The 11,843-nt window shown below is 49.9% G+C and overlaps 2 protein-coding genes across 3 annotated transcripts; both read left to right on the top strand.

Annotated features, from left to right (window-relative positions):
• Positions 1–76: 76 nt before the first annotated feature.
• Positions 77–4,710, top strand: cct4 (chaperonin containing TCP1, subunit 4 (delta)). The gene is made up of 13 exons (XM_040187679.2): positions 77–413; positions 1,253–1,305; positions 1,393–1,482; positions 1,585–1,693; positions 1,812–2,076; positions 2,218–2,350; positions 2,584–2,723; positions 2,798–2,894; positions 3,046–3,156; positions 3,250–3,380; positions 3,902–4,136; positions 4,315–4,428; positions 4,538–4,710. Exons 1-13 carry the CDS (start codon positions 296–298, stop codon positions 4,550–4,552), a joined length of 1,611 nt encoding a protein of 536 aa, XP_040043613.1. The 5' UTR covers positions 77–295; the 3' UTR covers positions 4,553–4,710.
• fam161a (FAM161 centrosomal protein A) lies at positions 4,711–11,602 on the top strand. Of its 2 annotated transcripts, XM_078079732.1 has the most exons (7): positions 4,711–5,604; positions 6,881–7,152; positions 8,024–9,226; positions 9,456–9,623; positions 9,700–9,799; positions 9,960–10,102; positions 10,247–11,602. In XM_078079732.1, the coding sequence occupies exons 1-7, from the start codon at positions 5,461–5,463 to the stop codon at positions 10,497–10,499; spliced, it is 2,283 nt and encodes a 760-aa protein (XP_077935858.1). In that variant the 5' UTR covers positions 4,711–5,460; the 3' UTR covers positions 10,500–11,602. The 2 variants fall into 2 exon arrangements, with proteins under 2 accessions (XP_077935858.1, XP_077935859.1); XM_078079733.1 differs by lacking the exon at positions 4,711–5,604 and having other exon boundaries at positions 6,716–7,152.
• Positions 11,603–11,843: the final 241 nt, after the last annotated feature.

Raw genomic sequence — 11,843 nt, 5'->3', positions numbered from 1 at the left:
CAATATATAATATAGGCAGTAAATGTAATTATTTAACTCTTAAATCAGCATGAACAAATCCGTGACGTCGGTATTCGATTCGCAGTGCCTGAATACGTCATGTCCGGCCGTTTGACAGCCGGTTCCTTCCTCTCTACGCAGCAGCCGATCCCTCTAGAAGTTTCTGAATAGGACCGGTGGGAGATACTTCCATCCGAGTCCATCCGAAGCCGAACCGTGGTGTTTCAGCTCCGGGACACCATCCGTCCTGCTCTGAAGACTTCCCGTAACCTCATCCATCGATTCTTGGGTCGAGATGCCCGAACTTATGGCGGCACCGAGAGCATCTAACATGGGTAGACACAAAGGAGGGGCGTATGTGGACCGCGACAAGCCGGCCCAGATTCGGTTCAGCAACATCTCTGCTGCTAAAGGTTGGTGAAATATTTACAGGCAATTTAAAACGCCAAACCTCTTCACCAAACCCCCCCAGTCCAGGGTCACGTCCGTGGGCCGGGCGGAGCTGCGCACCGTTATCCGTAGCCGCTAGCTGCTACCTGGCGCGACATCCCATTCGGAAAAGTGACGTTTTAACGGTCCGTGATGGAAGTACATACCACAAACCCAACAAAACCCAAGAGACAAAGTTATTAATGCACCCAGAAGAATCCCCTTTTCTATTCGGCTTACACGACGTTAACCTGGAAGCACTTTACTGGGCTGGAAACGCATTCGCCGTAGGGGAGAAGATGGTGCGTCTCTGCGGGAAGATGCTCGTGACTCGACGCGATCTCCGATGCGCTGCACGCCGTGCACGGCCAGAAGCAACTAACAGAAAATAATCATTTACACACAGAGGACATGGATACGCAGTTGAAATAGATGAGAATTCACATTACAATGAGACTATAAACTAAGAATAAAACGTAATGCGAAACTAAAGCTTCAACATAAATGCACAACAATCACTCTTTCAAATGGGTAACTTATTAGTAAGTCTTTTATTTTGGGAAAGCGGCATCAAACTGCATCAAACATCCTGTTTAAATGCAGAAAATGACGTATCCAGCATGTATGACAGGGAGGGAATGTGCATCGCTTTGCTTGATTTTCTCTTTATGTCCTTTGTTCACTCTATCTAGCATTTGTTGTGTAGGCTTCATTAGTCGTAGAACCCTCAAAAAAGTCTTTAATGCACATATTGTGTTTTTAGTCCCCAGTACTTATGAGAACATGGCAGTTGAGTTGATTTAATTCTTGCTTTGTTTGACAGCTGTTGCTGATGCCATCAGAACAAGCCTGGGGCCCAAAGGCATGGACAAGATGGTGAGTGATCACATCAGGCCTCAACGCTAACGTCGCCTAGCTCCCGTGTCCCACGCGTGATTCTAAAGCAGGTGCCACTTGTTTCAGATCCAGGATGAGAAAGGCGACGTGACCATCACCAACGATGGCGCCACCATCCTGAAGCAGATGCAGGTTCTCCACCCTTCAGCCAAAATGGTACGGCGTTACGCTACTGCTGAAAGCAGAGCTTTGAGTTTCATTAAGCCGTAGCCCGATGTGATCTGCTATAAAACTGGATGGATGTCTGCGTGTTTTCAGCTGGTGGAACTATCCAAAGCCCAGGACATCGAGGCCGGAGACGGCACCACCTCTGTGGTGGTGATTGCTGGAGCGCTGCTGGACGCCTGCTCCAAACTGCTGCAGAGAGGTGAGAATCGAAAATGAAATGCAAAGATCATCTGAATGTAGTCGATCAGCTTTCTGCAGATCGACTTCTCTGCCAAGTGACGTCATCACTAACGTTCGCTCGTGGTCCCGTCGGTCAGGCATCCACCCCACCACCATCTCCGAGTCCTTCCAGAAGGCGGTGGAGAAAGGCGTGGAGGTGCTGACCGGCATGAGCCGGCCGGTGGAGCTGAGCGACCGCGAGACGCTGCTCAACAGCGCCACCACGTCGCTGTGCTCCAAGGTGGTGTCGCAGTACTCCAGCCTGCTGGCGCCCATGAGCGTGGACGCCGTCATGCGCGTCATCGACCCGGCCACCGCCACCGGCGTCGACCTGCACGACATCAAGATCATCAAGAAGCTCGGGTGAGTGCCACAGGGTCGTGCTCTTTGCTTAAAGAATGCATTTGAAGCATTTAAATGTTTCTGTGATCATGGCATTCCACAGGGATTTCAGATGAAGCACATTGATCAGGATTTCCCTCCATGTGTCTCTTGTGTGTTCAGAGGGACCATTGACGACTGCGAGTTGGTGGACGGCCTGGTGCTGACCCAGAGGGTCGCCAACAGCAGCGTGTCCCGCGTGGAGAAGGCCAAGATCGGCCTCATCCAGTTCTGCTTGTCCCCTCCCAAAACCGACGTGAGTCTCGCAGGAAAGATTCCAGTCTTCCTGCCGTTTTTATCTTTTCATGTCGGAGACGAGTTGCGGAACATGTCGGGAACATTGCATCATCAAAGTGATCTTTAATACAATGAACTTTGTTCCGTTGCAAAGGTTCCCACCCCAGCAAACCAACAACAGAACAATCACACTTTCACAATAAGTTCCCTGCTGACCTGCTAGTTGTTGTTGTTGTTTTTGGGGACACTCAGATGGACAACCAGATCGTGGTGTCCGACTACGCCCAGATGGACCGCGTGCTGCGTGAGGAGCGCACTTACATCCTCAACATGGTGAAACAGGTGAAGAAGGCCGGCTGCAACGTGCTGCTCATCCAGAAGTCCATCCTCAGGTACTTGTCATGAGACGCCGGCGTCGACCCGCTGTCCCTCCGTGTCGTACTAACGCCAAGCTGTCCGCTCACAGAGACGCGCTGAGCGACCTCGCCCTGCACTTCCTCAACAAGATGAAGATCATGGTGGTGAAGGAGATCGAGAGGGAGGACATCGAGTTCATCTGTAAGGTGAGCGTCGATGTTTTCTGTTCATCTCGGTGTGAAGAGTAAATATTTTGTTGCACAGAAGTTTTCTTATTGTACTTTTTTTAAACGACGTTACATTTTTAATATGCGATTGCACCTTTGCAAATGGTGAACAGAGTATTTTCCCCTCCAGACACTCGGCACCAAGCCCATCGCCCACATCGACCACTTCACCCCGGAGATGCTCGGCACGGCGGAGCTGGCCGAGGAGGTCAACCTGGACGGCTCCGGCAAGCTGGTCAAGGTAGGCGATCTCTGGACGAGCAGACATCAAACCCCCCCCCCCCGGCCCCCGATGGAGGTCCTCCTGTGACTGTTTGGTGTCGCTCCCTTGCAGATCACAGGCTGCGCTAGCCCCGGGAAGACGGTGAGCATCGTGGTCCGCGGCTCCAACAAGCTGGTGATCGAGGAGGCGGAGCGCTCCATCCACGACGCGCTCTGCGTCATCCGCTGCCTGGTCAAGAAGAGGTCGGCCATTTTCCTCCTGCACCGTTTGATTTCACAAGCATGCAGTAATCATTAAAGGCGATGCAGCGTAGCTAGTAGAGATGCACAGATTCCCTCTTCCAAAGGCGCTCTTGCATTGATTCATCCTGCAGGAGCGTAAGAAACAGAGGAACAGTAAAGTGAAAAGCTCCCCTTTAAATAGCTCCTGGTTGTCTTGGCAACTTGGCCGGAGGACATTCACACATGAACCCTGTAAACTCTTTTAAAGTGCTATATAAGTGGAATACTCATTATTTTAACATTCCTCAGTGGAATGAAATCACTATTTCTAAACATTAGATGTCCAATATTAATTACTGTGTTTTCTATTCGTTATAATAAAATTATTTGAATGCATTTTTAAGTTATAGTAACATTGGAACAGCTGAGAAGAAGAGCAATGTTGCCATCTTTCCATGTTTTTAGCACTAACCCTTCCAGCGTGCCATATTGTCTTGTTATTGATTTATCTTTGTTAACCTCTCCACCTCCCCCACCCTCAGGGCTCTGATAGCCGGCGGCGGCGCTCCGGAGATCGAGCTGGCCGTGCGTCTGGCAGAGTACTCGCGCACCCTGGCGGGCATGGAGGCGTACTGCGTGCGGGCGTACGCCGACGCCCTCGAGGTGATCCCCTCCACGCTGGCTGAGAACGCCGGCCTGAACCCCATCTCCACGGTGACGGAGCTCCGTAACCGGCACGCTCAGGGAGACAAGATGGCCGGCATCAACGTGCGCAAGGTGCGTCCTGCGCCTCCCTTTACAATACACGTCGATGCTCACGTAGCAGCGTAGTGGGGATCAGAGACTGAGCTTTAAATAATGACAGTAACGATACTACACACTCTGCAGCATTTTAACGTTTCCCTTTGCGGAGTCCTCGCCGATGTGGCTGACTGCTCTTCTGTGTGTGTGACAGGGAGGAATCTCCAACATCCTGGAGGAGCTGGTGGTGCAGCCTTTACTGGTTTCCATCAGCGCTCTGACCCTTTCCACGGAGACGGTCCGCAGCATCCTCAAGATCGACGACATTGTAAGACTCAAGGCCCCAAACTCAATTTATTTGTAACTGCTCTGAGATATTTGTGGTCTTGTTGAATCTTGAGTTATTTCTAAAAGTGATTTTTTTTTTTTTTCTGCAGGTGAACTGCCGATAAAGCGATTTGAGTCTGTCCAGTGAGTTTTGTCCACTAAGCCGGTTCGTACTGCGAGGGATCAAAGGACTCCAACGTCTGTCTGTTCAGATTTCCGCTGTAGTTGTTACGTTGCGTAATTTAATAAAGAAAAGGCTTCTTTTTTCTTTGTTGACACTCCAGCTGTTGCCTGTGTGATTCTTTTGACCTGCACTGAGGTCAACTTTAGGGCTCAACCTCTCGTGTCCCGGTAATAGTATACAAGTAAAAGTACTTATTTTCAAACAATTTTAAATGGTTGAGCATTATTATAGAAATGGTGTTTTACCCCGATAATTCTGGATAATGATTACACACACAAAATGGTTTATTCTGATATTACTTGTCAAACAATGAATTTGCCAACAAGGCAGTTTGACATTACAGACGTTGTCTGAGGAAGTAGAACTTAATCCGCACATCACAAATATATCAAAATAAGTTGCTGTTATTAAAAATAATTGAGTTGGTTACACCACATTGACATTATAATTTAATGCAATGACACTGTAATGCAATGACACATTTTCTCCCACGTGCTTAGCTTTTCCTGTCCAAGGACAAACCTGTATCTCCAAATTGAGTTCTTAAGCTAAAACAAGTTATTTAAAATGTCAGCTTTAAAATATGTCTCTGGGGACGTTCTTATTTATTAGAGACGCGGTCGGTAAATTAAATTACGATGCTTTTATTTTGTACTCCCCTGCATTCATTTCCTGTCATGCGCAGTCGCTTCCCTTCCTAGGCGATATCCGCTGCGTTGCTAAGGAACCAACGTGCATAGCAACGCTCAGCACACGGCAGACTTCTCTTTAAAAAAAACGCGTAGAGTTTGAAAGTAAAAATAAATATATGCATATATATTTAAGAACCGAAACAAGGTCTACAACGCCATGGCGAACCCCCACCGGACAAACGTTCTGGTCACGTCGTGTCTCAGGACGCCGGTAGACCCGCACACCAGAGCGCCGTTAGCTTCGTACGAGCGGCGCAGAGCGCGGCCGAACCCGGCGACTCGTCGTCAGGGCAACCGGGAGGTAACGTTAAAGCGCTGAGCTCCAGTAATGCAAATATATAATATAAAAACCCTGATTCGTATGTTAATGTGTTACGGTGGTAGTCTAAATAACGGTAATACTTTAATACGATCCGTTCTACATACTTTTACTAGTTTAAGTTGGCTAGTTATACTAGATAGTATTTCTGTAAATACATTTTAAATTTAGGATTTTGAATTGTTTCTTTTACTTTCACTCAGGCAGAAGAATGTCTGAGTACTTTTTCCACCGCTGGTAAAACTAGATTCTATAAAGACAACCTCAACGAAGACTTGTCCGATTGAACGTTTATGAACTTAAAATAAACTAACTTTTAGCACATTTACACCTAAATGAGTGAATTAAAATCCCACTGTGTTCCAACATCAGCACAATAGAGTTATGATGAAAAAAGTATCATGAACTAAACACAGACAAAAGGTGTGTGACAGATCTATCATCCCCCCACCAGCACCAACAAAGAGTATTAATGTTCCACCTTCACATTAATCCCACATATTAGTGATGCTGTCGGCTAATTTATAACCACAGATTTAAGATCGTAGCGATCCAGTTTGTCTTAACAAAGTGTAAAAAGTTTAAGAGGTGTTCAAATTGATGGATTGCGACATTTAGTTTTTACTTTTTGGAACCGGTCTTGTCAGCTGTGACAGTTTCAGGTCAGTCAAGAGTCGCAGAGGATTTCACTTGCATAGTTTGTTGTGACTATTCTTAGACACCCCTCTTGATTAGATTACCCATAATCCCCAGACACTTCGTTATCGTTAGGACAACAACGCTGGTGTCCTTCCGTGCAGCGGGGTCCCACAGTAGCCCCTCTTTTCCCTTACTCGTCCCCTTTCAGTGAGGACAAACGCCTCGTAGAGACCAATGTGAGCTCCAGACTATGCAGGGCGTGTGTCCGCTGAGCTTGCTCGCGGCGGGCCGCCCTTTTGTGCCCCGCCATATGGCCCCCGCTGCCGCCGTTAATAGGCTTAGCCCTGGAGGAGCCCGAGTGCCGCTGAGCAGGGCGGCTCTGCTCCTCCAGGCCCGCCGGTCAAAGGCGATGTCCTGCAGCCCCGCGTGGAATGTAACAGTCTGGACGCCTCAGGCTGCACTTCACGTCATGGTGTGCAAATGGTACACGGTTTGGGTCCAATTATCCACTTAAATTGGTTTCCCGCTGAGGTCCCGCCTCGTCAGTTGCTCCAGATTTATAGAAAACTGCCACTAATGAATGGACAATGTGCTCCATGTGACTTTTGACCCCTCCCAGCTGGAGTACGAGGACTCAGGCTCTGATCTCTGTGATGAGATCTACGCGGGGAAGGGAGGTCCTGGCGCTACAACGGACCGCGCGGCAGCCGGAGAGCGCCTGGACCTCAGCGAGATCTTCTTCTCCAACGAGGAGTACTACAGCAAGCTGGAGGAGCTGAAGAAGGCCCACCTGCGCACCATGGCCGAGCTGGAGAACATGTATCGCAGGAAGCTGCAGCTCAAGGCCATGGAGACTCTGGACCCGACGCTGCTGGAGACACCTGGGCACAGGTGGGCGGCTGTCGTCTCAGAGTTCATAGTGTTCCTCATGTGCGGATGTTTGTCTCCCTGGTCATTCATACACCTTTCTTTTTATACAACTTTACTAAATAGGCAAAGTACCATGCAATACTTTTGACCTTAGATCAACATTTAACAGATAGAAGGATCTGTTCCTCCAAATCAGAATACAATACTGAGTACACTTATTCACTCTTGTTGCTATGCCGACTGTGTGTAGGGGAAAATAAAATCATTAAGTAATGATTTTGTGTCATTTTGGCGAACTGCTCTTTTAAAATCTCCCTCATGCATCAGATACGGCGAGCAGACTGGCTGTTATTATTCTCAAACATCCCTTTGCTTCATTCAATCATAGCATATACAACTATAATTAAAGCTGAGATTATAAATCAATTGGTTGATTGACAGTAAATGAAGCTGCTTCTATATATAACCACAGTTGTTTAAGTGTGTTGCTGGTTTTCAGCTTCCTGAATGTGAGGAAAAGCTGCTTTATTATCCTTAAACAATGCTTTGCTTTATTGGATAAAATACGTCATTTGAATAATGTTTAAAAAAAAAAAAATAAAACAAGTAATCAATCCAGCGAGATGTGTTCCACTCCAACGTGGTCTGCTGTAAGCACGCTCACATGCACTCGCGTGCACGTGCTGCCGCATGTCCACCGAGCACAGAGAAGCTGTGATAAGAACACACACACACACACACACACACACACACACACACACAGGAAGCGACTTTATTCTCTGCTCAGGTGAATGTTACTTATGTGTATCTGGTCCTCTGAATGTTGCATGGAGGTACTTTACAGATACTTTGTTAAATGCACATTCTTGCACCACTATTGATTCACTTTTAGGCCCCCGCGGTGGGACAGCAGCCCGGCCGCTCCACGCCGTTTAAGGAAGTCCCACTCTGCTGTGGAACTCAGGAGGGCCTCCGGCAGGTCGGACTCCTCCTCCTCAGGAGAAGAAGAAGACGCCGCCGCCATCAACAACGCGGGAAGCGGTCTTATTTTCTCCCCTAAAGAACACATCAAGAACATGTGGCGCGACTTCAACCTGTCCCCTCACAACCGCCACCTGTTGTCCTCCTCGGTGCGCAGCCTGCCGCTGGACCAGGGGTCCCCGCGGGGGGGGGCGGGGCGGAGGAGGCCCCCGCGCGGAGGCCCGGGCCACGGACCCACCGTCCCCAAACCTTTCCAGATGACGCAGCGGCAGGCGGAGCGGCGGGAGCGCGGCACCGAGGCGCGCGCGGCGATGGAGCGGGAGAACGCCGAGCTGCGGCGGCAGCTGGAGGAGCTGACGGAGTGCCAGAGGAAGTTCCGCGCCGGCCCCGTGCCGGCTCACGTGCACCTGCCTCTGTACGACGAGCTGCGGGGGCGCGGGGAGGAGCGGCGGCGGGCGAGAGAGCTGGAGGGCCGGCGTCCTCCAGCCGCCCAGAAGCCCTTCAGCTTCCTGGAGAGGGAGCGCCTGAAGAAGGAGCAGAGACAGCTGCAGCCCCCCCAGCCGTCCGGCGAGGAGAAGGTCAAACCCTTCAGGGCCAAGCCCGTGCCCAGGGCGGTGTACGCCGCCGCCTCGGGGGAGCAGATGAAGGAGGAGCAGCTGTACCGTTCCATCAAGATACAGATGAGAGCGCAGGAGATGCTCCACAGCGCCGCCATGCCCCCCAGCATGCTCGCCAGGCGGCTCAGCGACCGCAAGAAGCCCGACGTGGGGGGGGGCAGCTTCTCCCACCGGCCCCACATCAACGCAGAGGTGCCCGACTTCGACGCCAGCTACCGGCGCTTCCAGCGGCACCTGGAGAGGCAGAAAGAGGTGAAGCCCACGACCGCGTGCGAACCCTTCGAGCTGAGGACGGCGCGCATCCCCTCGCAGCGGGAGCGCGTCCTGGCCGACATCGAGAAGGAGCAGAGCAGCCCCCGGGCCGGGCGCCGGCCCCGCGCCAGCCCCGGCCCGGCTCGGAGGGCCACCTCCAGCCGCTGCTCGTCCCTCTCCGGCAGCCTGGAGGTCCTGCCGACCAAAGACACGGACGCCAGCAAGAAGCGCGAGGAGGCCGTGAGGTACCGGCGTAGGCCCCCCCCCCTCCCCCCCACGGTAGTCGAGCTAGAGGCCGCCTTAGGTATCCTGTTTAGACCCTCTGTCCTTCTGTGTTTGGAACCCCCACAGTCCGAAGTCTCGCCCCCTGCGGTTTAGCCAAATGTTGGATCCGCTACCCCGCTACCCCCCCCCCCCCCCCCCCCCAAGTCCCCACCCCAACCAAAGCCCTCCCACGCCTGTCTCCCTGAGCAGAAAGCTGCTGGAGCAGAGGAAGCAGGCCGATGAGGAGGAGGAGCGGTGGAGGGAAAGGCAGAAGCAGAGGGCGAAGAAGCTCCAGCGGGTGGTGTTGAAGCGGGCCCAGGCCAACGACCCCCACCTCGCTCTCTCGCAGACACAGCCGACCAAACTCCGAGAGTTCAGGTACCGGACGCGGCGACCGAGCCGCGCCGCCGTTCGCATCCCAGCGGCGAGATCCACAACTCCGTGTCCTCCGCAGGAAACAGGAGCTGCAGCGCAAGAAGGAGTACCAGCAGGAGATTAAGGAGATGCAGCAGAGGGTGAAGGGGAGGCCGCTGCTGCTGGAGCAGGTCACACAGGTCAGACCCCGGGATCATAAGTCCTCATCACATTCCCATCTTCTGTGCTTTAGCAAACTTTACCACGGTAACAATCTGAAGTGTCGCCGTGGCGATATTCCCACGTAGCTTTGAATGGCAGGTCCCCGTCGTAACACTGACCCTCTGAACTCTGACGCAGAGGAACGCCAAGCAGGCGGCGGTCAAGCGCTACACGGACGCCCTGCGCGGATGTGACCTGACCGAAGAGTTCGTCAGCGGCGCCGCGGCGGCGACGTCAGGAGCCGCGCGCAAAACCTCCAGCTCCAGCGACAGCGGGCCCAGGTGAGGCTGACAGAACCACACAACCACCTTCAGAGGCAGAAGGAGGAGACCTGTAACCAGCAATGATTGACAGTGGACGTCAATGAATGTTCGATTGCTTAACAGAGACATCTCGTATCTGATTAATGTCCTCCGTCCTCTCAGCGAGCCGGAGGAGCCGGACACGGGATACAAACCCGTCCACTACAGAAAGGTCCTCCGGGCCGACAGCAGCGCTTCGCCGAACCACGGCGAGGGAGGCGGGGCCGCCAGCCGCCACTCGGACGGGGATGGCCGTGACCACGGCGACGACGACGACGACCGCCAATCAGAAGAGAGCTACTCAGACGATCAGGAGAATTATTCAGACGACAGCGACCACGAAGCCGGCGCCGCGCAGCAGGAAGCAGGGGAGTGATGTCATCGTGTTTGAGAACGGGTCACGTGAGGAAGGACACGAAGAGGAGGCTTGTTATTCCTTAAACGATAAGATGTTTTATCTTATTGTAAATATTGCGCTCACCAGAATGTGACATCTTTAACCTGAGGTATTAAACAACCTTAAACTAAACATTACTTTATTCAATATAATGTGCAGTTAGTTGAGATTTTGGAAGCTTTTCAATGATTTTGCTTCATTCATGATGTCATTTTGCAGAATGTGAAGCATTGTGTGATTTCTTACTAAACGCAGTACTTTTATTTTATTTTCCCTGGTGGGATATTTTCAGGTTAGAATAAAAGTGACAGGTGTCACTTTAGGAAGTGATTTTTACAGTGAACGCATTGACTTGTGGAGCACAGGTTCATATCATTACGCCACACTAATCCTATAGAGCATTTATTCCAAACCTTTTCCATAATAGGCCGTTTTAGCATTTATTTTATACTAACAGGAGATTATATTTTACATGCAATAAAAAACATCAGATCATGAGATGAGAACATTCAAACTGTCACTTACGTTTTAATAAATGTAAATACAAAAAACACCAGGAGGTGTGGATTTATTAGATTAGAATGTAAGTAAAATGTAGCACAAACATTTCAATCCAGAAACCTCATATGTATTAGTAAAGTATATGTAGCTGGTAATACTTAACTATACAATATTTTCCTTTTAGGGGAGTATTTCCACAGTGTGTTATAGTAGTGTTTTGGGACATAATGCATTAACTCAAAGCAGCTAAAGTGAATTTATTCTTATGAATTTTAGTATTTTCAGCGTTAATTTAAATGAATTAAAGTTATGAGAGACAAAAACATGCTGATCTGTCAACTGTTTATTATTGTACCGGTTTGGTGTTGCTAAAGTAATATTTGTTTAATTTCCATGGCTTTCGGTTATTAGGGACTTGAAATAATTGTGTATTTCAACGTGATGTCCGATAGGATATATATATGAGTTCACAGAAATTGAGTAATATTTATTGTTAGAAATATTTATTCATTGTTTTTTTGTCACATAACAGTGACAATGGGCCATCTGCAATAAAGCCACTTGTTCGAGAACAATTTTAACATGTGTGAAAGTGTTAATGACACACTGAAATAACTTCACTTTAGGTAAAAGTATGCAACGTCGACGCAACGACGCAGACGCAAAAGCATGCGCCGGCCTTAAGAAGTGCTCATTCAACAGAAAAATAGCCCCATGTAAAGTGTTTTACTATTTATTATGATGTATTTGGATGAACAGCATTTCTTTTTAGCTGAGAGGGCTTTAAAAATGTTTCTTAACCCATAAAGCAACACTTCATCG

Source organism: Gasterosteus aculeatus, chromosome 9 (assembly GCF_964276395.1).
Source record: "Gasterosteus aculeatus chromosome 9, fGasAcu3.hap1.1, whole genome shotgun sequence".
Lineage (NCBI taxonomy): Eukaryota > Metazoa > Chordata > Actinopteri > Perciformes > Gasterosteidae > Gasterosteus > Gasterosteus aculeatus.
The sequence above is the reverse complement of the archived record's forward strand: the minus strand, read 5'-3'. Positions and strand labels throughout refer to the sequence as shown.

Excerpts from the sequence above, each read along its gene's own strand:
- cct4 (XM_040187679.2), top strand. The coding sequence starts at position 296 with ATGCCCGAACTTATGGCGGCACCGAGAGCATCTAACATGGGTAGACAC. Across the intron at positions 1,483-1,584 it reads TCCACCCTTCAGCCAAAATG|CTGGTGGAACTATCCAAAGC; the intron begins GTACGGCGTTAC and ends GCGTGTTTTCAG. Across the intron at positions 4,137-4,314 it reads CCGGCATCAACGTGCGCAAG|GGAGGAATCTCCAACATCCT; the intron begins GTGCGTCCTGCG and ends TGTGTGTGACAG.
- fam161a (XM_078079732.1), top strand. The coding sequence starts at position 5,461 with ATGGCGAACCCCCACCGGACAAACGTTCTGGTCACGTCGTGTCTCAGG. Across the intron at positions 9,227-9,455 it reads AAGCGCGAGGAGGCCGTGAG|AAAGCTGCTGGAGCAGAGGA; the intron begins GTACCGGCGTAG and ends CTCCCTGAGCAG. Across the intron at positions 10,103-10,246 it reads TCCAGCGACAGCGGGCCCAG|CGAGCCGGAGGAGCCGGACA; the intron begins GTGAGGCTGACA and ends CCGTCCTCTCAG.